This window comes from Macaca thibetana, chromosome 9 (assembly GCF_024542745.1).
Source record: "Macaca thibetana thibetana isolate TM-01 chromosome 9, ASM2454274v1, whole genome shotgun sequence".
NCBI classification, from domain to species: domain Eukaryota; kingdom Metazoa; phylum Chordata; class Mammalia; order Primates; family Cercopithecidae; genus Macaca; species Macaca thibetana.
In genome coordinates, this window is record NC_065586.1 from 18,236,587 (window position 1) to 18,257,133 (window position 20,547).

The following is a 20,547-nucleotide window of genomic DNA, read 5'->3' on the forward strand; positions in this document are numbered from 1 at the left end:
TTATCCTCTGAGCGGCACGAGTGCCTCCTAAAATGGATGCCAACAGCAGCTAATCTACAGGAGCTCCTACATGCTCCTTGCTCTCATTATTTTTCTTAATAGTAAGTGGTAGTTACCAAGCTTCTTCTTAGAGCTTGGAGAGTAACTGGGAATTGCAATTGAACAGCCGAGAGAGGAACACCTCTGTGATTTTGGACGTTTCCACGTGGACTCAAGTTTTAATTTTTTTTTAAGGGACTACTCCACTTTGGATGTTGTGGCTATATGGAAGATAACATGTTGCAGATTCTGCCTCCATAGTGATCAGAGTAGCAATCTGTGATGTGTGTGTTCACACGCTTAATGCCCAGAAGGAAGATGGGCTATGGGAAGGTTACTTTCACTGTTACTTATGGTATCTGTGTCTGGCAAACTAGAGAACTTTTTGCATTTGGGTAACAAAGACATTTGGAATAAACTCCATTGGATTTTCCATGTTGGTGAAACTATTGTTGACCGCTTCAGTACTATATGTTGCCATGCCAAAATCACCTAAGGGCAAAAATGTCTCCTGGGTAAGTAGATGATGATTTTATATCGCTTAAAAAATATATTTTAAGCAGAAACACATGCTTTAAGAACTTAAAGACATCTAGTTGTTTCATGGTAAGAGTATTTGGAAAACCTTCAGAAAGCATTCGTCTTAGAAAAGCATATAAATATCTTTGTAAGTGTTAGAAATCCTTTGGCAAAGTCATGGTGGCATGCTTGCTAAAATATGAACTATAAGACATGTAAACACTCAATTTGTTTTGCCATTTTTAGGTTTTTAGGTTTGCTTCACCTTCGCATACACACAAATAATTTAAAATGCATTCATACAAAGTCAAAGTTATGATTTTAATATGTTTTCAACTCCAAAACTGTTTGTGTTGGGTAAAGATAGTCTAGATTTCTTTTTTGGTGGTAAGTCAAATGTTAAGAGTAGAATATGCAATTTTCATTATTCAGTGATATTGTTGGTATGTTCCTTTTTTCCTTGGAAACAAGATAGCATAGCTATTTCTTAATTTTACATATCTAAGTAATTTTCCTCAATCAATGATAGACATGTATAAAGTTTAACATTTCAGTAATAATAATGGCATGTTAATCCTAATCAAATTTGACTCCTTAATATTATTTCAAGGTGGCTGGGGGCAGTGGCTCATGCCTGTAATCCAAGTACTTTAGGAGGCCGAGGCAGGCAGATCACAAGGTCAGGAGTTCAAGACCAGCCTAGCCAATATGGTGAAACCCCGTCTCTACTAAAAATACAAGAAATAGCTGGGCCTGCCTGTAGTCCCAGCTACTCAGGAGACTGAGGCAGAAGAATCGCTTGAAACCAGGAGATGGAGGTTGCAGTGAGCCGAGATCGGGCCACTGCACTCCAGCCTGGGAGACAGAATGAGACTCCAACTCAAAAAAAAATAAAAATAAAAAAATAAAAATAAAAAATTATATATATAGGTTCAAGGTAGTTTCCTACCAAAAACACAAAACATACCAGATTGAGCTCAGAATAACGAGAACAATCTGTAAACTCTTAAAAAACAAGGGCTTTAGTTTCCTGCTATCATGTTAAGTGAGCTTGATACATTAAAATTAATAGGCAAATGGATTCCTTTCTATTCTCTACTGAAAGTTGTGTGTCTAAACACCAAATTTTTGGCCATCAGCCCATGCAACCTCGACCATACTCATCATAGAATTTATTATTAGATTATGGTTATGGTTTTCTTATAATTATGTAGGAAAAATAAATAATTCCATCTTTTGGGTCAAGAAATAATTTTTACTACCTTAATTTGAAATTTACTAATTAGATTATTCTTACTTTATATGAAATAGCACAGTATTTGTCTAAAAAATGGTTATGATGGTTTTTTTCTGTTATAGGCAGTTATTGTTTAAGTACTTAATTAAAAGAGGTATATCTTAGTTTGAAACAACTCTCAAATTTATTTCAGAAAAATTGACAAAATTTTTGAAGTTAATTCACTTTTAATAATGGATACTTTTTGTCTTGATATTATTGTTATTGTTGATTCTTTGCTTCCTCTTAGTAAAACCAAGACATAGGATTCAGGGACCTTTGGCCTAACTGGTGAGTTTCTTTCCCTCCCTATACGGATGGGTCCAAGGGCTAGTTCTGATGCCCAAATGAGAGTTTTCTACTTTCTGCCAGCACATAAACATTAAAGAAAGAGTCGTTTCAGAAGTACATCCCCTCCTTCATCTGATTAATCTTCCTAAAAGATTAATTCTCTCAAAGTAGTGCCTGCCTAATGGCATGTTTCTACCATGAAAGCAAAACTTGAAACGTTAAGCTCAGACTACCCTTGGGTTGGGTTTACTTCATACTCAATTATGCTAATACTTTTTGAAAAGTTCAAGTTGTTGGCTAAAAATTTAGGAGCACTTATTTCAAGAGAGTCAGCATAGTTTCATTTCCTCAGGTTAAAAATTCCCCGTGTGTCCCACGCTATTACAAAATGCCTCTGTACCAGGGTTTGTCCAAAGTTGAGTTATGAGTTTAATGACTGCCATATTACAGGGAATATGGTCATTTGGTTGGTGTGTGCTGATGATGCAGTGGTCCAATCATTCATGTTAATGACTATGATAAAATTCCTTAGTTTGACTTTAGGGCATGGAGAGAGACTTTGAAATGTTGATCATTGCTTCGATTTTCACCAGTCATGGTTGTTTTAGGTATTGAATGACGTTTCTCTGCATTTTTTGGCTATGTGAAGTGAAATGTATCCAGACTTCCTGCTTTTGCCATTGGCCGGTTTCCATTTGGACATTCACTTAGACTTGAGTTCAGGAGGAGAATAAAATGATTCCTCTTGTTTCTTTAAGCACATAGTACACTTCCCAGTGGTGGAAGAAGGTCATGTAACTCTTCCTCCCTGGCCCCTCGGGCACGTTTCCGAGACCTGCTTCACTCCATATGATAAACGTGAACACATCTAACGGAACACCACAAGCCCCAGAGTAGACCATCACCTTCTTTCTCCTGTTCATGCCTGGTCAGCGTGGTATCTAGGCAACTGGTTAAACTGCGCTTGACAGCGTCACTGTCTGTGCAATGGAAAAGATGATAGCAACCACCATTTTCTCTGAGATGTGCTGAGGGTTATCAGATCATCCTGGTACAAGGGTTTGACAGTCATTCAACAAATGTTCATAGAGTGCCTCTTCTATGATCCTCTAGGTACCAAGGACACAGCAGTGAAAAAGATCCTTGAGAATCTCTAACATCATGGAGCTTACGTTCTAGGGAAGGGAGAAAGACAAAAAGCAAATACATAAGTAGTACGAAAGATGGTGAATGAAATAGAACAGGGAAGGGGTTAGGAAGTGCCAGGAATTGAGAGGCAGTGTTGCCAATTGATTTGTTAAACCTATTTGAGCAGAGACTTGAAGAAAGTAACAGAGTTAGCCATGGGAAAATGTGGGACTCAAGCATTCTCTGCCAAGGAAAAATGCTCAGATGCAAAGGCAGGAGCCTGCCTGGAATGTGAGGAATGGCCGGAAGGCTAATACGGCTGAACCGTAGTGGTGTTCTTTCAGTTTCCTATGTCTCTCGTATGTATTTGCATATCTTTAGTAGCTTTTCATGGGGGATTCCAAGACTGGCCTCAATTCCTCTGTTCAAATCCCCAGAGAATTGTGACATGTAGGAACTTCCTAAGAAAGTGCACACCAGCGCCTGCCAATGAAGGTTATAGGTGACAGGAGGGAGGAGGCAGAGTACAGCGGGTGCCCATCTCATCACCCTGACACAGTCAAACTTCATAACCAGCCCTGAAGAGTTAAGAATTTTGTTATTTTTATTTTTTTACAGATATCGAGGCAGTTTTACAAATAAGCATTATGGTGTTTTTATAATAGAAGTTAGGAGAAATTTTAAGTTAATATTAAAGAGAGTATTAAAAAGGGGAATTTAAGGATACAGATTAATGGGACACAGCGCTTCCAATAACAGTGCATACTTTTTGTCAGAAAATGGTACACAATTCCAAACTTTATTGTAGAATCTCTATATATTCTTTGACTATAAAAATCCATCTTGAAGTTTGTTTTTTGAGACATGATCCTGCTGCCACTTGTTCTTGACAACTGCATAGACCCCTAAGGGCTGTAGACCTGACTTTATACTACACTAACCGACTTTGCTGAAAAGTCACTTTGCCTTAGCAATACAAAAATAATGGACTCCACTTAGGATTCTGACGCTGGGCAAACTCCCTTGCTGTTCTTTTAATTCTCAGGAGCTGAAATCAGTCACACTGAACCTCCCTGTATTCCAAATCTATGGTCCTACATATAACAATGATTACTTGTATATGGTACATTTCATTGGTTGTTCTTAATTTTTTTTTTAATTATGTGCCATAAGACACTAATACCACTGATTTAAGAAAATGAAAGGAAGCTGTAAAGAACATAAATGAGTGACTTAGGTTCACATAACAAAGAATGCTAGAGATTAAATAAGAACTCAGAATGTTGGGGTTTGCTTTCTGTTTCTTGATTGAGATACTCCTAGCAAATACATTAAGTATGTACATGTTATTATAAAATTAGATGTTACTAGAAATCGGCTAAAAGACTAACATGACAATTAAACATAATGCATAGATGATGAGACATTGACTCATTTTTGAAGTGGAAAAGGAAAGGGTTCTTCCAGGGACAGGAGTCCATCACCTTTCCTTGGTCATTGAACATTATTTCCATGTAGATGTCTCTCTCAAGTTGTCAAAAGTAACTATTCTTTTTGCGTGTTTTTTTCCCCCCTCCATGATCACTGTATCTGTCTTGATGAATTTTTTTCAAACTGAATGGCTTTACGTTATTGAGAGGTGACAAGGGGCTGGCAGCCCTCGCTCACTCTCAGCGCCTCCTCGGCCTTGGTGCCCACTCTGGCCCTGCTTGAGGAGCCCTTCAGCCCGCGGCTGCACTGTGGGAGCCCCTCTCTGGGCTGGCCAAGGCTGGAGCCGGCTCCCTTTACTTGCTAGGAGGTGTGGAGGGCGAGGTGCAGGAAGGAACCAGGGCTGCATGTGGCACTTGTGGGCCAGCGCGGGTTGCGGGTGGGCATGGGCTCCGCGGGCCCTGCACTCGGAGGGGCTGACCGGTGCCGCCACTGGCCCTCGGGCTGTGAAGGGCTTAGCACCAGCAGCTGCAGAGGGGGCGCGGAGTCCCCCAGCACTGCCGCCAGGCCAGGCAGCACTCCAATTTTCGCCGGGCCTCAGCTGCCTCCCCACGGGGCAGGGCTCAGGACCTGCAGCCTGCCATGCCCAAGCCCCCCCAGCGGTGGGCTCCCCTTAGGCCCGAGCCTCCGTGGCGCCCGGTCCCATTGACCACCCAAAGGCTGAGGAGTGCGGGTGTGCGGAGCGGGACTGACGGGCAGCTCTGCCTGCGGCCTTGGCGGGAGATCCACTAGGGGAAACCAGCTGGGCTCCTGAGTCTGGTAGGGACTTGGAGAACTTTTATGTCTAGGTAGAGGATTGTAAATGCACCAATCAGCACTCTGTGTCTAGCTCAGGGTTTGTGGATGCACCAATCAGCACTCTGTACCTAGCTAATCTGGTAGGGACTTGGAGAACTCTTATGTCTAGCCAGAGGGTTGTAAATGCACCAATCAGCACTCTGTGTCTAGCTCAGGGATTGTAAACACACCAATCAGCACTCTGTAAAATGGGCCAATCAGCAGGATGTGGGTGGGGGCAGATAAGGGAAAAAAAGCAAGCTGCCCAAGCCAGCAGCAGCAAGCCGCTCAGGTCCCCTTCCCCACTGTGGAAGCTTTGTTCTTTCACTCTTTACAATAAGTCTTGCTGCTGTTTACTGTTTGGGTCCATGCCGCCTTCATGAACTGTAAGACTCACCCTGACAGTCGCGACTTCATTCTTGAAGTAAGTGAGACCAAGAACCCACCAATTCCAGACACATTATGACTTTGTCAGAGATCTGTCTCTTGTTGCTTTTGCCTCATTTGATATGCAAGTTTCGCTGCAACATATAGATTACTGGTCTTTCCGACAATGACAGTTTCTAAAAATAACTGATTTTATATTTTTCTATTTTATTCTCTGAATGTTTGCCACTGTCATCAGAAATAGACCCCTGTTGTTACTCTCCTCTGTTCCCTTTCTGGGTTACATTAAAAGGTTTACTGAACTTTTTCAAACATCTCTGAAGAGTTTAATTTTTTCAACTTTACTCATGATAGGAAATCATAGTGTGTCTGGTGATACAGATATGTTATTTAGTTATGCTCATAGCTACGAAGGTTTTTCCAGACACTCATACATTCAGACAGTATTTTCTTCTCCAGTAAATGAGTGTGTGTATATATATTTATATATATATATGTATTTTTAATAGATTAACTCTATGTGTAGGTAGACCTGAAAGATCACACCAGGAGGCTTCAGTGAATATGAATATTCACTAGCAAGCCATAAAGCATTAAGAAGTATGTGCTTGTATACAGCCTGTTAGTACTGATTATGTTTAATATTCAAATGTGTACCTTTAAAAAATCAAAGTTGAAACTTACAGGGTACTTAGAAATTTAAAAGGGAACAAGTCATCATTTCCTATATCAAAATTGGACCATTTCCCCTTCTTTCCTCTTTCTCATTTCTGATCCTGGAAACAAAATTATTTTCTCATACTCCAACATTGACAGCATTGCAGACAATGTACTATAGTGAGAAAGTATATGCGGTGGAGGCAGATTCTGAGTTTAAATCCTGATTCTGCCAGTAGTGGTTGACTTTGGACAAATTATTAACCACTAAGGTTTACGTCATTCATCTGTAAAATGAAGATAATACAACTTCTCCTGTAGGAGTATTTTTAAAGACAATGTGTAGAAAGTACATATTGTAGTGCCAGCAGATACAAGTAATTTGTTAAAATCGTTTGCTCCTTTTGTCTGCCCTTTCTTTTCCAATCCTACAGCTGTAACAGTAATTCAGGGATTTATTGTCTTGTATCTACTAGACACTATGGCAGCCTCCATACCAATCACTAACTTCCCTTCTCCATTCCATTCCAAGCACTTCTAGTATTCAATATGTTTCCTTTAACCCAGATTTTCATCAGTTTCCAAGCACATCAAAATCCTTTAAAAATTCCTCAGGTCAGGCACAATGGCTCGTTTCTATAATCCCAACACTTTGGGAGACCACGGTAGGGGGATCACTTGAGCCCAGGAGTTTAAGACCAGCCTGGGCAACATAGCAAGACCCTGCCTCTGCAAAAACATTTAAAATAATTTTTTAAAAATAGCCAGGTGTGGTGGCTGCATGCCTGTAGTTCCAGCTACTTAGGAGGCTGAGGAAGAAGGATCGCTTGGGCCCAGAAATTGGAGGCTGTAGTGAGCTATGATCATGATACTGCATTCTGGCCTGGATGACAGAGCGAGACTGTGTCTTTAAAAAAAGAAAAGTTTCTCACCATCCACAGATGATTAAACATTCCCAGGCTGACTGAATTCCTCCGCGGAGAAGACAGGAAAGGGATTCAGAACCAACCTGAGCCCAGGGCTGCTCCACTCCCTGCTCTCTACTTTCTTCCCCTTGGGTTTGAGCCCAGGTTTTAGGTGAAATGAGCTTTCAGCTGGTGGAATATCTCTCTTCCATTTTGTGTGATGACAACTCTAGTTCTTATGTTGAAGGAGAGATTAAAGTGCATTGGGGTGCACTATCCTTCCACAAAAGTGCTTCACCCTGCAGCGCAAACGTGCTTCCTCCCAGGACGGGCATCTAGCCCTGGTATTTCTGAGTATGAAGATCATGGAGTGAAGGCTGAAGAATGTGGATAAAGAAAGGGGAGGAGAATCAAATAATGCCCCCTAAGTCATTAAGTCTCTTGCTGAACTCTTGCTTTTTCTATTTCAGTGAAAGTAAAAAGAACTCGAGCCAGCGCAGGAAAAATGTCATTTAAAACCTAACCTTGAGGCTAGGCGTGGTGGCTTACACCTGTAACCCCAGCTACTTGGGAGGCTGAGGCAGGAGAATCACTTGAACCCGGTGGGGCGGAGGTTGCAGCGAGCTGAGATTACACCACTTCACTCCAGCCTGGGCGAAAGAACGAAACTGTGTCTCAGAAAAAAACCTAACCTTGAGATCACTATATCCAGACTAAACAATAAGAGAATGTACAGTGTGACATTTCCAGGAGAAGATATTCATCTATGTCATAGATCATTTTAAATGCCACAGGTGAGGCCTTGAGGGCCCAGGAATGGGAGAACCAGTTGCGAATCTTTCCCTAAAATCAAGAAGTGATACAATGTGCAATGTGTTACCAACTCATAGCCAGTTCAAAGAGATCTGAGTCTATATCTAGTTTGGGGATTTTGTGTCCACTACTTCAGCCTTAGTGCAGGCTGGCTGTGAGTTGCAGCCCTGGTGGACATTAGATGTCTTGGCCAGCAGGTCACCGGACCTTTCAGAGAAAACATGCCACATTCTTGTAGTTCAACTGCATTGTGAGAGGGGCAGATAGGGAATCCTTCATTTAAAGGTAAAAGGTAAAGCAGAGGTAGTAAGAATGGAGGGTTTCTTCCACTCTGCAAAAACTGCTGTATGGGCTGTGTGGACACCCCTTTGAGGTCTTAGATGGAGACAAGCCCAGGGATGGTGCTTTTGGAGAAAAGGTTGGAGAGATTTGCACTGTGAGAGGCTTCAAATCAAGTTACCAACTCAATATTAACCCTTTTGCAAGAATTCATTAAAACTAGGAGGACCAGAAGTCACGTATAATGCCTATTGCCTACAGTTTTTAATAGTTCCCTTTCTTTCTCAGAAGGATTGGACAATACATGTCATGCTCACCCTGTCATAACAGAGTATGGGTGGATGATCATGGTGGGAAGGAGTAGGGAGAAGTAGGGCTTGAGAAGGTGTGAGCTTTCCCAAGGAAAAGCTCCACTGCGGTTACTCGGAAATTCAGTGGAGCAGGGCAGCAGGAGCGTGGCTGCACCTCTGGCCTGTTCTGGCTTTAGACATCAGTTTTGTGACTTTGGACAAAGTCTCTCTAAGGGTCACTTTCCCAGCCTGGGCAACATGGTGAAACCCCATCTCCACAAAAAATACAAAAATTAGCCAGGCGTGGTGGCATATACCTTTATTCCCAGCTTCTCAGGAGGCTGAGATGGGAGGATCAATTGAGCCCAGGAGGTTGAGGCTGCAGTGAGCAGTGATTGCACCACTGCACTCCAGACTGAGTGACAGAGTGAGACCCTGTCTCCAAAAAAAAAATCACTTTCTTCATCTGCAAAATGGAGATCATTATAACTCACGTTGCTGATGCTTGTGAGAATGAATCATAAGAATGCAAATAATATGTATATTGATGATAAGAAATGTCATGAGAAAGAATAGTTGGGATTATGCCTGACCATGCTACTTAAACTCACCTCTGATGCCCATCTAGATTTCTTAGTCTGGCCTTCAAGAGCATGTATACTCGGTCTCAATCTACATTTCCAACCCTGTTCTCCACCACTTCCATAAGTACAGCCTCTACCCACTGAATGCATGTTGCCTTTTTTTTTTTTTTTTTTTTTTTTTGAGATAGAGTTTTGCTCTTCTTGCCCAGGCTGGATTGCAGTGGCGCTATCTCAGCTCACTGAAACCTCCACCTCCCGGGTTCAAGCGATTCTCCTGTCTCAGGCTCCCCAGTAGCTGGGATTATAGGCGTGCATCACCATGCCTGGCTAATTTTTGTATTTTTAGTAGAGATGGGGTTTCACTATATTGGTCAGACTGGTCTCAAACTCCTAACCTTAGGTGACCTGCCCACCTTGGACTCCCAAACTGCTGGGATTACAGGCGTGGGCCACCACGCCTGGCCATGTTGTGCATTCTTACCTCTGTACGTCTGTTGCCGTGCTTGGGTAACAAGTTGACTCCTACACTCCTGAAATTTCATTGCTGCTACTTCGTCTAAGCCAAGATCAAAAGTAAGTCTTATCAGCAAAAGTGATATGAAATAAAAGAGATCATTGGAAATACTCTCACCGTGGATATAGATGTGTAGCCCTTGTCTAAAATACATTTGTGTTTATGTTACTAAACCTAACAGAACATATTACAGCAATGACAACGTATTTCAAAACTCCAGTTGTTTATTATGCCTTTTGGCAATTAACACCTTTAAAAAATGCAACCTGACGGGTGTATCATGAGTTCAAGAATTCAAGACCAGCCTGGCCAAGATAGTAAAATCCCATCTCTACTAAAGATACAAAAATTAGCCATGCATGGTGGTGGGCACCTGTAATCCCAGCTACTCGGGAGGCTGAGGTATGAGAATCACTTGAACCCAGGAGGCAGAGGTTGCAGTGAGCCAAGATCGAGCCACTGCACTCCCATCTGGGTGACAGAGCGAGACTCCATCTCAAAAAAAATAAAAATAAAAAATAAAAAACGCAATCCAAATCAACAATGATGCAATGACTTCTGGGGAAAAAAGTAACAGAATATTCAGAGTACTCTGGGGGAAAAAAAATAGGATTTCATAAGGACTAGTGTCAGTCCTCAAGAAAATGAGTAAGGAAAGAACACTATTTTAACTTGCACGTTACCCAAAAGTGAAAGTGACATGAAAACTCTCAAGGTAGAGAGTAAACCCCCACTCCTTTCCAAAAAGGGGGCTCGTGATCAGAAGGAAGTGCAAACATAGCAGTGTTCCTGGGACCACAGAGGTTTGGTGTTTTAGTTCAGACCATTTGCTGGTTCTGAACTCTTATAACTATCATTATTAACTTCCCAAGTCAAACCAGGGGAGTGACGTCAGCTGACTTTGCGCTCTCTGATAGCATGAAGGAAAGCCCCACCAGGTGAATGACATGGTTCTGGCATCTTTTCTGCCTGGATAAACAAGCTCCACGGTGATGCCAGCACTTTGGGAGGCTGAGGTGGGAAGATTGCTTGAGGCCAGGAGTTTGAAACCAACCTGGGCCACATAGCAAGACCCTGCTCTACAAAAAAAGTACAAAAATTAGTGGGACATGGTGGTGCATGCCTGTAGTCCCAGCTGCTCAGGAGGCTGAGGTGGGAGGATCATTTGAGCCCAGGGGCTTGAGGCTGTAGTGAGGTATGATTATGACACTGCATTCCAGCCTGAGTGACAGAGCGAGATCCTGTCACAAAAACAAACAAAACAAGCTGTTCAGGTAAATCCACTAAGCCTCTTTCTCTTTTTTTTTTTTTTTTTCTTTTTTGAGATGGAGTCTTGCTCTGTCACCCAGGCTGGATTGCAGTGGCACAATCTCAGCTCACTGCAACCTCCGCCTCCTGGGTTCCTATGATTCTCCTACCTCAGCCTCCCGAGTAGCTGGGATTACAGGCGTGTGCCACCATGCCCAGCTAATTTTTGTATTTTTAGTAGAGATGGGGTTTTACCATGTTGGCCAGGCTGGTCTTGAACTCCTGACCTCGTGATCCTCCCACCTTGGCTCCCCAAGGTGCTGGGATTACAGGCATGAGCCACTGCGCCCAGCCACCTCTTTCTAATACATAGGAAGGAGATGAATATGTCACACTTCCTGGAACCCTAGAAAATAACCCAAGTTTTGCATTCTATAAAAGTAAACATAGCCTTAAGAAAGGCTAGGAGGAAAAATCTTACCAAGCAGAATGAAGAAATAGCATAGTAATTGATTTCTCAAAATTGCCCACATCAGGCCTCCCAACTTGACGCGAAGAAATCAGAATGCAGTCACGCACTGAGCAATCAAAGTTGTAGAACAGACTTTGAGATACTGTCCCAGTGATGCCCAGATCCTGAATGGCAGCAGTTGGGGGAGTTTGGTGGGGCGGGGCGGGGGGTGGTTTGTTGCTGTAGCAGTCTTCTAAGCCACTTACAGTTCTGCAGCATAGCAGCGGCAGAGGCAATAGCACCTGTATTTAAATGTGAATGACAGTATACGAAAAAGATACTTGCACACACATTTATAGCAGCATAATTCGCAATTGCAAAAATGTGGAATCAACCCAAATGCCCATCAATAAACGAGTGGATGGAGAAACTGTGGTATATGTATACAATGGAATACTACTCAGACATAAAAAGGAATGAATTAATGGCATTTGCAGCAACCTTGATGGGATTGGATACTATTATCCTAAGGGAAGTAACTCAGGGATGGGAAACCAAACATCGTATGTTCTCACTCCCAAGTGGGAGCTAAGCTATGAGGATGCAAAGGCCTAAGAATGACATAATGGACTTTGGAGGCTCAGGGAGAAAGGGTGGGAAGGGGGTGAGGGAGAAAAGACTACAAGTTGGGTTCAGTGCATACTGCTTAGGTGATGAGTGCACCAAAATCTCACACATCACCACTAAAGAAACTTACTCGTGTAACCAAACACCACCTGTTCTCTAAAACCTGTGGAAATGAAAAATAAAAATGTGAATGACAGGTGTATGGTAGACTTTTCTAGACTTGCAGGCATATTGCAGCTTTGTATAATCCGTGCGGAACAGAGATTGCTTCTGTCTTCATAAAGCTCTTTTATAGTTTCACACCTGTAAGCAGGTGTCCTTTAAACTCTGAAGCTTCACGGGGATCTCCTTAGACTCGTTAGTCTCATGGTGGCACTCACAGTGGAGGATGTCCTTGTTGGCTACTGGTGTCACCTTTGGAGTTGAAGGAATCGAGAGTTTATTCTTGTTTTTGCTTTTCTCTCATGGCTGTACGGGAGTGCTGGCAAAAAGATTAGGATGTGAGAAAGGTTTAAGAAAAAGGGAGAAGGCCAGGCATAGTGACTCATCTCTGTAATCCCAGCACTTTGGAAGGCCAAGGTGCGAGGATCACTCGAGTTCAGGAGTTCATGACCAGCCTGGCCAATATAGTAAGACCTCATCTCTGCAAATAATAATAATAATAAATTAGCCAGGTATAGTGGCGCACACATTTGTTCCCAGCTGCTCAGGAGGCTGAGGTAAAAGGATTGCTTGAGCCCAGGTGGTGAAGGCTGCAGTGGGCCATGATCATGCCACTGCAGTCCAGCCTGCATGACAGAGCAAGACCCCATCTCAAACCAAAATAAAAAAAGGGAGAAAAAAAGAGACACAGCCCAAGGCCACGTGTCTCAGATGTCACTATTATTTCTCTTCATAAGAGCCGGTACTGAATTCTTAGAAGCTGTGCAACCTATACGAAGGCAACCCATGTGAGGATTTTCATTTTCTGCTACTTTTTCAGTAATCCTGGAAAAAATACTGAGAGGCAACACCTGGTGAGGCAGGCTGTCCTTGGGGGTGCACGTCCAGCGCTGCCCTTGGCTAGTTGTGGCACTAGTTACTTACCTTCATGAAGTGTGTTTTCCAGTCTGTTCAATGGGGGGCCGTCAAACCTGTCCTACCCACCTCAGATAATGAATTGCAAGTAAAATGATGTCTGTGTAAGAGTTTTGACACTATGCAACATTATTACAGTGTTCTTGTTTTATTAAAATGAGATTAAAATTCATTCAAGTTCTAGAAAAACCACCAGTGTTTTTATTTTTTATTATTGTTATTTGTTGAGACAGGGTCTTGCTCTGTCATCCAGGCTGGAGTGCAGTAGCACAATCACAGCTCACTGTAGCCTCAAACTCCCAGGCTCAGTCGGTCCTCCTACCTCACCCTCCTGAGTAGCTAGAACTACAGGCTTGTGACACCACACCTTTGTAATGTTTTAATCTTTTGTAGAGACAGAGTTGCGTTATGTTGCCCAGGCTGATCTCAAACTCTAGGGTTCAAGCGATCCTCCTGACTCACCCTCCCAAAGTGCTGGGATTATAGGCGTAAGCCACTGCACCCGGTCTAATCAGTGTTTTCATATGGAGAATTGCAAGTCATGGTGGCAATGGACAAGTTTATTTCTCAGTACACAATGGGCAAGTATATTATCTCAAATGAGGAAGTGTACTATGCTTATACCACCTAAGAGTTGTGGAGCTTAAAAAAGGTATTCAATTTAATAAAGGTATTAAATGCATTTTGTTTCAAATATTGCATTGAAAACATTGCTTGTTTCCCCAAATTTCCGGGTGGAGGATAAGCCGGTGCTCATTTTCACTCCATTTTTTTTTTCCCGATGTAACCTAAACCCGTTAATATCTATATTCAGCAAAGCTGTCCTGGTTGCCTGGCAACCAGGCTTCGTGGGCTAGGGAAACACCAAGGCAAGGAACCACAGGCAGTGAACACAACCTTGACTTTGCCTGCCGCTGCTCAGACGATCATCCTCCCTGTATTCTGTATAAAGCTCTATTTCCAAAACATAAGTAAATCTTGCAAGAATGTTAGCTCAATGCTATTAGGAGTTTAAAACTTACGGTTTGTGGGATAACATTTCAACATAATTAAATAAGCATGAAGAAATCTCTCTCTCTGCTCTTCCTTAATTAAAACCGGGGTGGTCATTTTCCTTGCAGGTCATGCTGTACGTTTCAATCCCACTTTTTATTTCCTCTGCAGAAAGATGTGTGCATTATTCTTGGAATAAGATGTAATGGAAATTGAAATGTCAACTTTGAGAAATAGAAGTTTAGGACTCATTACTGCCAAACATGTATTTTTGTATCTTATACAAGGAAGTAAAAGGAAGAATGAATGAAAATGACTTTTCTTATTCAGATTCTTCCATGTTTCCACCTTTATCTCATTCCCTTTCTTATATTCTCCCCCGTGGGAACTTCATCACTTTAAAAATTAAGAACAAGGAAAGCCTTTGGGTTACAGGAAATAAATGTCATCTACCTCATGGAGAGTAAATGTTATGAGACTGAGACAGAATTTGAAATTTAAAGCTTACATTATCTATTGTTTTATTATGCCACTTGTTTTAGAAGGCAGCTTTTATTGGCTAAGTTCAATATTCAGAGGAAAAGTGAACTGAAGGACCCTGAAGCAGATCCTTTTTGAAATAAGATTGGAGAATAAGATAAGATAAAGATAAGATAAGATAAAGCATGTAACTGGGGCTGTTGAAGTGGAGATTTGGCTAAGTATGACAAAAATGAGAACAGAATACAGAGAAAATTAACTCAATAATATCTCAGCACAAATCCTCAAAATCTGCAATGAATGTGTCTTTTGATTCCTAAGTCATGAAAGAAGGCATCTTTCATTATTACTTTGCCATCTAATAGCCATTTATATCTATTTCACATTCTACTTTCTTCTATCCTTATTCCATAGCTGGTGTGAGTTAGAGTTTTCAAGACAACCTGGAAGTCCAAATTTTAAGTAACATTTCCTAATTTGTAAGGGTTGCCTTCAGTACAAATTAACAGCCTCACTCTGTAGGTCAAACAGAACCCATCTGGAAGCCACGTTATGCTCATGATTGACATTTGCGACCCCAGGTACAGGGGGAGAAGAAGAGGAACTGAGGAATTCTAAGGAATTCTCACATGTTAAGAGGCTGCATATAAAAATGATAAGCATTGGGAGGCCAAGGTGGGAGGATCGCTTGAACCCAGGAACTGGAGGCTGTAGTGAGCTATGGTTGTGCCACTGTACTCCAGCCTGTACAGCAGACTGAGACCCTGTCTCTAAAAAAAGGAAAAGTAAAGTGATGAGTTGTCAGGGAGGTCAGACAAGAAACAGGGTCCTGCTTCACACTTTGATAAGTAAGGGTGGAGAACATTTCATGAGGAAGAGAAGAGACAGCCAGGGGACCAAAACAGAATTCAGTTAAACAGGCATTTAATTGCGATCTTGGGAGAGGAATTTCAAGAGGATGGTGGAAGTCAGGCACAGATGCAGTGAGTTATAAGGAGCGTGTGGGTGATGAAAGTAGAAACAAGCAAATATAGCCTACTTCTAGAAGGAGGAAGTATGGCCACAATCACTTGAGGAGAAGTGAGTTGAGGGAAGATGTAGGTATATTTGTAGACACAGAACAAATTTCTGGAGAAAGTAGAAGATAGGACAAATACAGAAGTCTAGGCTTTGAAAGAATTAAGAATTAAAGGGTAGTGGAACACGTAGATAAATATGAAAAGGGTTTCCTGTGGTTAATGACAAAGATTTTGAGTAGATTCCATGTTGGTTCCCATCAGTCTTGTTGGAGTAGAAATGAGGTCCTTGGAAAATGAAGAAGGCAACGTGAGAGAGGCAGAAGAAGGAAAAAGAGTCTATTGTAAAATAATCATCAGCATTACGGTGGGGTCAGGGTGAAACTGGATAAAGTGTTATGTATGGACATTCTCCAGTAATTTGCAGTAACCCCAGAGAAAATGTCTGACATGCTTTTCAGGGTTAGTAGCTAGGAGCCAAAGAGAGTTAAGGAGTGAGGGCTTCTGGGTTGCCAAAGAGGGAGCTGTTGAAGTTCTAGACCTTAGGAAGTCGGCCAGGGAGAAAAGCAGGTGATTCCAGGAAGTTAATGGACTGAAGATACTGCAGAGGGTTAGAGATCATGAGAAAAGCTAAGTGTAGGTTTATTTTAAAAGAAGTAGCAGATAGGGTGAAAATATAAAAGGTTGTGATCTGAGAAAAGTGTCTACATTTGAGGTCCTTGGGTTAAAAGAATATTCGGTAAAGGCAAGAGGAGGTAAGGATGATGCCTGTCAGTTCCCGGTTAGGAAGTGAAAGTTCCTCTAGAAGAGGAAAGCCAAGGTTCAAGGGTAAAGACAGGATTTTGTATTTCACATCCTAATGATGGCAGAGAAAATGGTAGAGGAAAAAAAAAATGAGCCAGGTGAAATCGTGTTTGAAAAACCGGGCGAATACCTCAAAGGTTGGTAAATAAATGCTATACTTTTAGGGCCAGTTGCAGTGGCTTCTGCTTGTAATCCCAGCACTTTGGGAGGCCGAGGCAGGTGAATCATGAGGTCAGAAGTTCGAGACCAGCCTAGTCAACATGGTGAAACCCCGTCTCTACTAAAAATACAAACATTAGCTGGGCTTGGTGGCACACATCTGTAGTCCCAGCTACTAGGGAGGCTGCAGCAGGAGAATCGCTTGAACCTGGAAGGCGGAGGTTGTAGTGAGCTGAGATTGTGCCACTGCACTCCAGGCTGGGCAACAGAGCAAGACTCTGTCTCAAATAAATAAATAAATAAATAAATGTGATACTTTTTCCTTCATGGCAGTTATATGTAACAATTGTTTGTTTTTTAATCCCCACTTCCCTACTAAATTGAAGGCAGACTATATTTCATCTATTTTGTTCATACCAAGTTCCCAGCACAGTGATGGCTTATATAGTAGACATGTCCAATAAATATTTGTTGCATGAATTAAAAGACAGAACCAAGAATGGGAAAGTGAACATATCATTTGATGTCACAGACTTAAAAAAATGTGAGGTCACTGAATAAAATAAATGGGAAATGTTCTGGCAATGGAACAAAGGAGCTTATCTCTTGATAAAAATAGAAAAACATAAAAATGTTCAAATCAATGATAATGAAATAAATATAATTAATTCAAACATTTGCTTACCCTGCAGAAGGCAAGAAAGAAGAAGGTGCTTTGATTTTTCTGCCAGTAGCATGTGTGTATTACACTGCTTCAGTCAGAGAAAATAAAAAGTAGGATTAACTGAAGTCTAAAATAATATACACCAACTTTTTTATTTTTTTTGAGACAGAGTCTTGCTCTGTCGCTTCAGACTGGAGTGCAGTGATGCGATCTTGGCTCACTGCAACCTCCACCAATCAAGTTCAAGCGATTCTCCTGTCTCAGCCTCCTGAGCAGCTGCAATTACAGGCACCAGCCACCATTCCAGGCTAATTTTCGTATTTTTGGTAGGGACCAGGTTTCACCATGTTGGCCAGGCGGGTCTTGAACTCTTGGGATTACAGGCGTAAGCCACCACACCCAGCCTACATCAACATTTTCTTTTTAAAAACGTTCATGTTCAGGGGTACATGTGCAGGTTTGCTGTATAGGGAAGGATTGCTACCACAGGGATTAGATATACAGATTATTTCATTACCCAGGTAATAAGCATAGCATCCTATAGGCGATTTTTCCATTCTCGCTCTCCTCCCGCCCTCCGCTCTCCGGTGGGCCCTGGTGTCTGTGTTCCCATCTTAGTTTCCTACACCAAAATTTTCTATTCCTCACATTTCTTGAAAGATCATTATAAAGTGGCAAGTATGTTTTAAAGTTGTAATGCTGTAAAAGCACTCACAGTGATTTCTTGGGTTACCACTCAGCTTCCCCCACAAGGTCACTTTCATGAGAGCTGGCTTTTGGGGTCAGAATGAATTGTACGTTGGATACGCATCAGCCTGCCAAAAACAACCCCAAGTGTGCCAAGTATGTGAGCCAGCAACGTTACGGAAGGCATACGGTATGCCTGACACCTTTGGCTCTTGGCAAAATGAGCCAAGGGGATGACTTGACAACTTTTTTGGGTGAACAAGTTGTCCCTTTTGTATCAAATGTCATCAGCTCACTAATGTGTATTTGCTGATGTCAGCCAGAAAACGAAGCACTTGCAAAAAATGCAATTTTAAAGCAGTCACATTTGAATATTAACTTCCACGGATTCTCATTTGGGTTTGGAAGCATTGCACAATTGCCCTTAAAAGAGAAAAAAAAGCTTATTCCTCGGAAGTGATGCTGTCCTTCTCCCCTCATCATTACCACTTTTTTCAGTAAAATGAATATTGTCAACAGTGAAGTAAAAGTGAAGCTGTCATTTGATATGTGTCTGAAATTTTAAAATATTGAATGGTTACTTTCAAACTAAATATGTTATCTTATTTTTGATATGTTTAAAGGTAGCAGAAAAAATGACTCTTGTATTTGTGACATGGGGAAAAAGAGGGGACGATTCAGAAACAGAGAGGGAGACCAATAGAGTCAACACGTCTCCGCCAGTTACCTAACCACCAGACTGCCAAAAATTTTTACACTGAAGCCAGAGCTTGACTGGGAAGTAGATGTACACATCGCATGAGAACACAGGTGGTTGGGTCGGGGCCGCCTGGTGCAGTTCAGGTCTTCGACAGGGTAGACTCTTCAGCAAATGTGAACTTTTTTTTTTTTTTTTTTTTTATGGAGTCTCGCTCTGTCACCAGGCTAGAGTGCAATGGTGTGATCTCAGCTCACTGCAACCTCTGCCTCCCAGGTTCAAGCTATTCTCCTGCCTCAGCCTCCTAAGTAGCTGGGACTACAGGCCCGCGCCACCACGCCCGGCTAATTTTTGTATTTTTAGTAGAGACGGGGTTTCATCATGTTGTCCAGGCTGGTCTCAATCTCCTGACCTCATGATCCACCCGCCTTGGCCTCCCAAAGTGCTGGGATTACAGGTGTGAGCCACCGCGCCCAGCCCAGAAAACGTGGGTTTTATTTGATCCGGTGTATTTCTGTTTGTTTCAGAATAGATGTCCCAATAAACAGTCCCCTGAGAATGAGGAAGGTGTGTGTTTTCAAACATGCACATAACAAAAAGACTATAAGATTATTAGAATGGAGATAGAAAGCTAATTTTAAAATTAACATTAGATTTTGCCATTTGGAAATGAATGAAGTTATTTCTGATACTAGTTATTATATGAAGAAATATTATCAGAGGACTTAATTTATATATCCAACTAAAAATGATGGCAGTGCTGCTGTTTCTAAGCTGTGTGTAAATACTCAGTTACAGTTTCTTAATTTAGTCTCAAATAAATTTTTTTTCAACTTGCGTAGTACAAATTTATTTTTCTGTTGTATTTTCAGCAATGTTTTAAAGCTCATTCTTTGAAATTCTAAAATTTGTCAATTAAGGTTGGGTTTTGTAGTTCTTAACATCTTTTATCCCCTCTAAAATTAAGTCTACTTTGATGGTAATAATTAGGTTTACTGTGTTGATAAACTAAGGAAAGCATACAATTTTAAAAAGTGATTTTTTTTTTTTTTAGGCTGGGCACGATGACTCATGCCTGTAATCCCAACACTTTGGGACACCTAGGTGGGCAGATCACCTGAGGTCGGGAGTTCAAGACCAGCCTGACCAACATGGAGAAGCCCCACCTCAACTAAAAATACAAAATTAGCCGGGCAGGGTGGCGGACGCCTGTAATCCCAGCTACTCAGGAGGCTGAGGCAGGAGAATCAGTTGAACCCAGGAGGTAGAGGTTGCGGTGAGCCAAGATCACGCCATTGCACTCCAGCCTGGGCAGTAAGAGCGAAAATCCATCTCAAAAATAAAAAAATAAATAAAAAAAAAGAAGAAAATTATAAAGAAAAGAAACCCACCCACTGAGTTTGAGCAGTTCTCCTGCCTCAGCCTCCCTAGTAGCTGGGATTACAGGCATGCACCACCATGCCCGGCTAATTCTTTTTGTATTTTTAGTAGAGATGAGGTTTCACCACATTGGCCAGGCTGGTCTTGAACTCCTCATCTCAAGTGATCCACCCACCTTGGCCTCCCAAAGTGCTGGTATTACAGACCTGAGCCACCGTGCCCACTATTTTCTTTCATTTTCTGTTTTGGTTTACAAACCTCCACTTTAGTCTTCAAATACATTTATTTTATTAATTATCCTGACCACTGGATTTTTT

The 20,547-nt window shown here is 41.8% G+C and overlaps 1 protein-coding gene across 9 annotated transcripts in view; it reads left to right on the forward strand.

Moving 5' to 3' along the window:
- CACNB2 (calcium voltage-gated channel auxiliary subunit beta 2) overlaps positions 1–20,547 on the forward strand; it is a 404,413-nt gene that overhangs the window by 149,112 nt on the left and 234,754 nt on the right. The window contains exon 1 of one of the 9 annotated variants that reach the window (XM_050804651.1): positions 6–554. The exons of the other annotated variants lie outside the window; for them this stretch is intronic. Within the exon in view, the coding sequence (XP_050660608.1) occupies positions 474–554 (81 nt within the window). The 5' untranslated portion in view covers positions 6–473. Of the gene's footprint in view, positions 1–5; positions 555–20,547 lie in introns of those variants that run through there. 9 annotated transcript variants of the gene reach the window in all.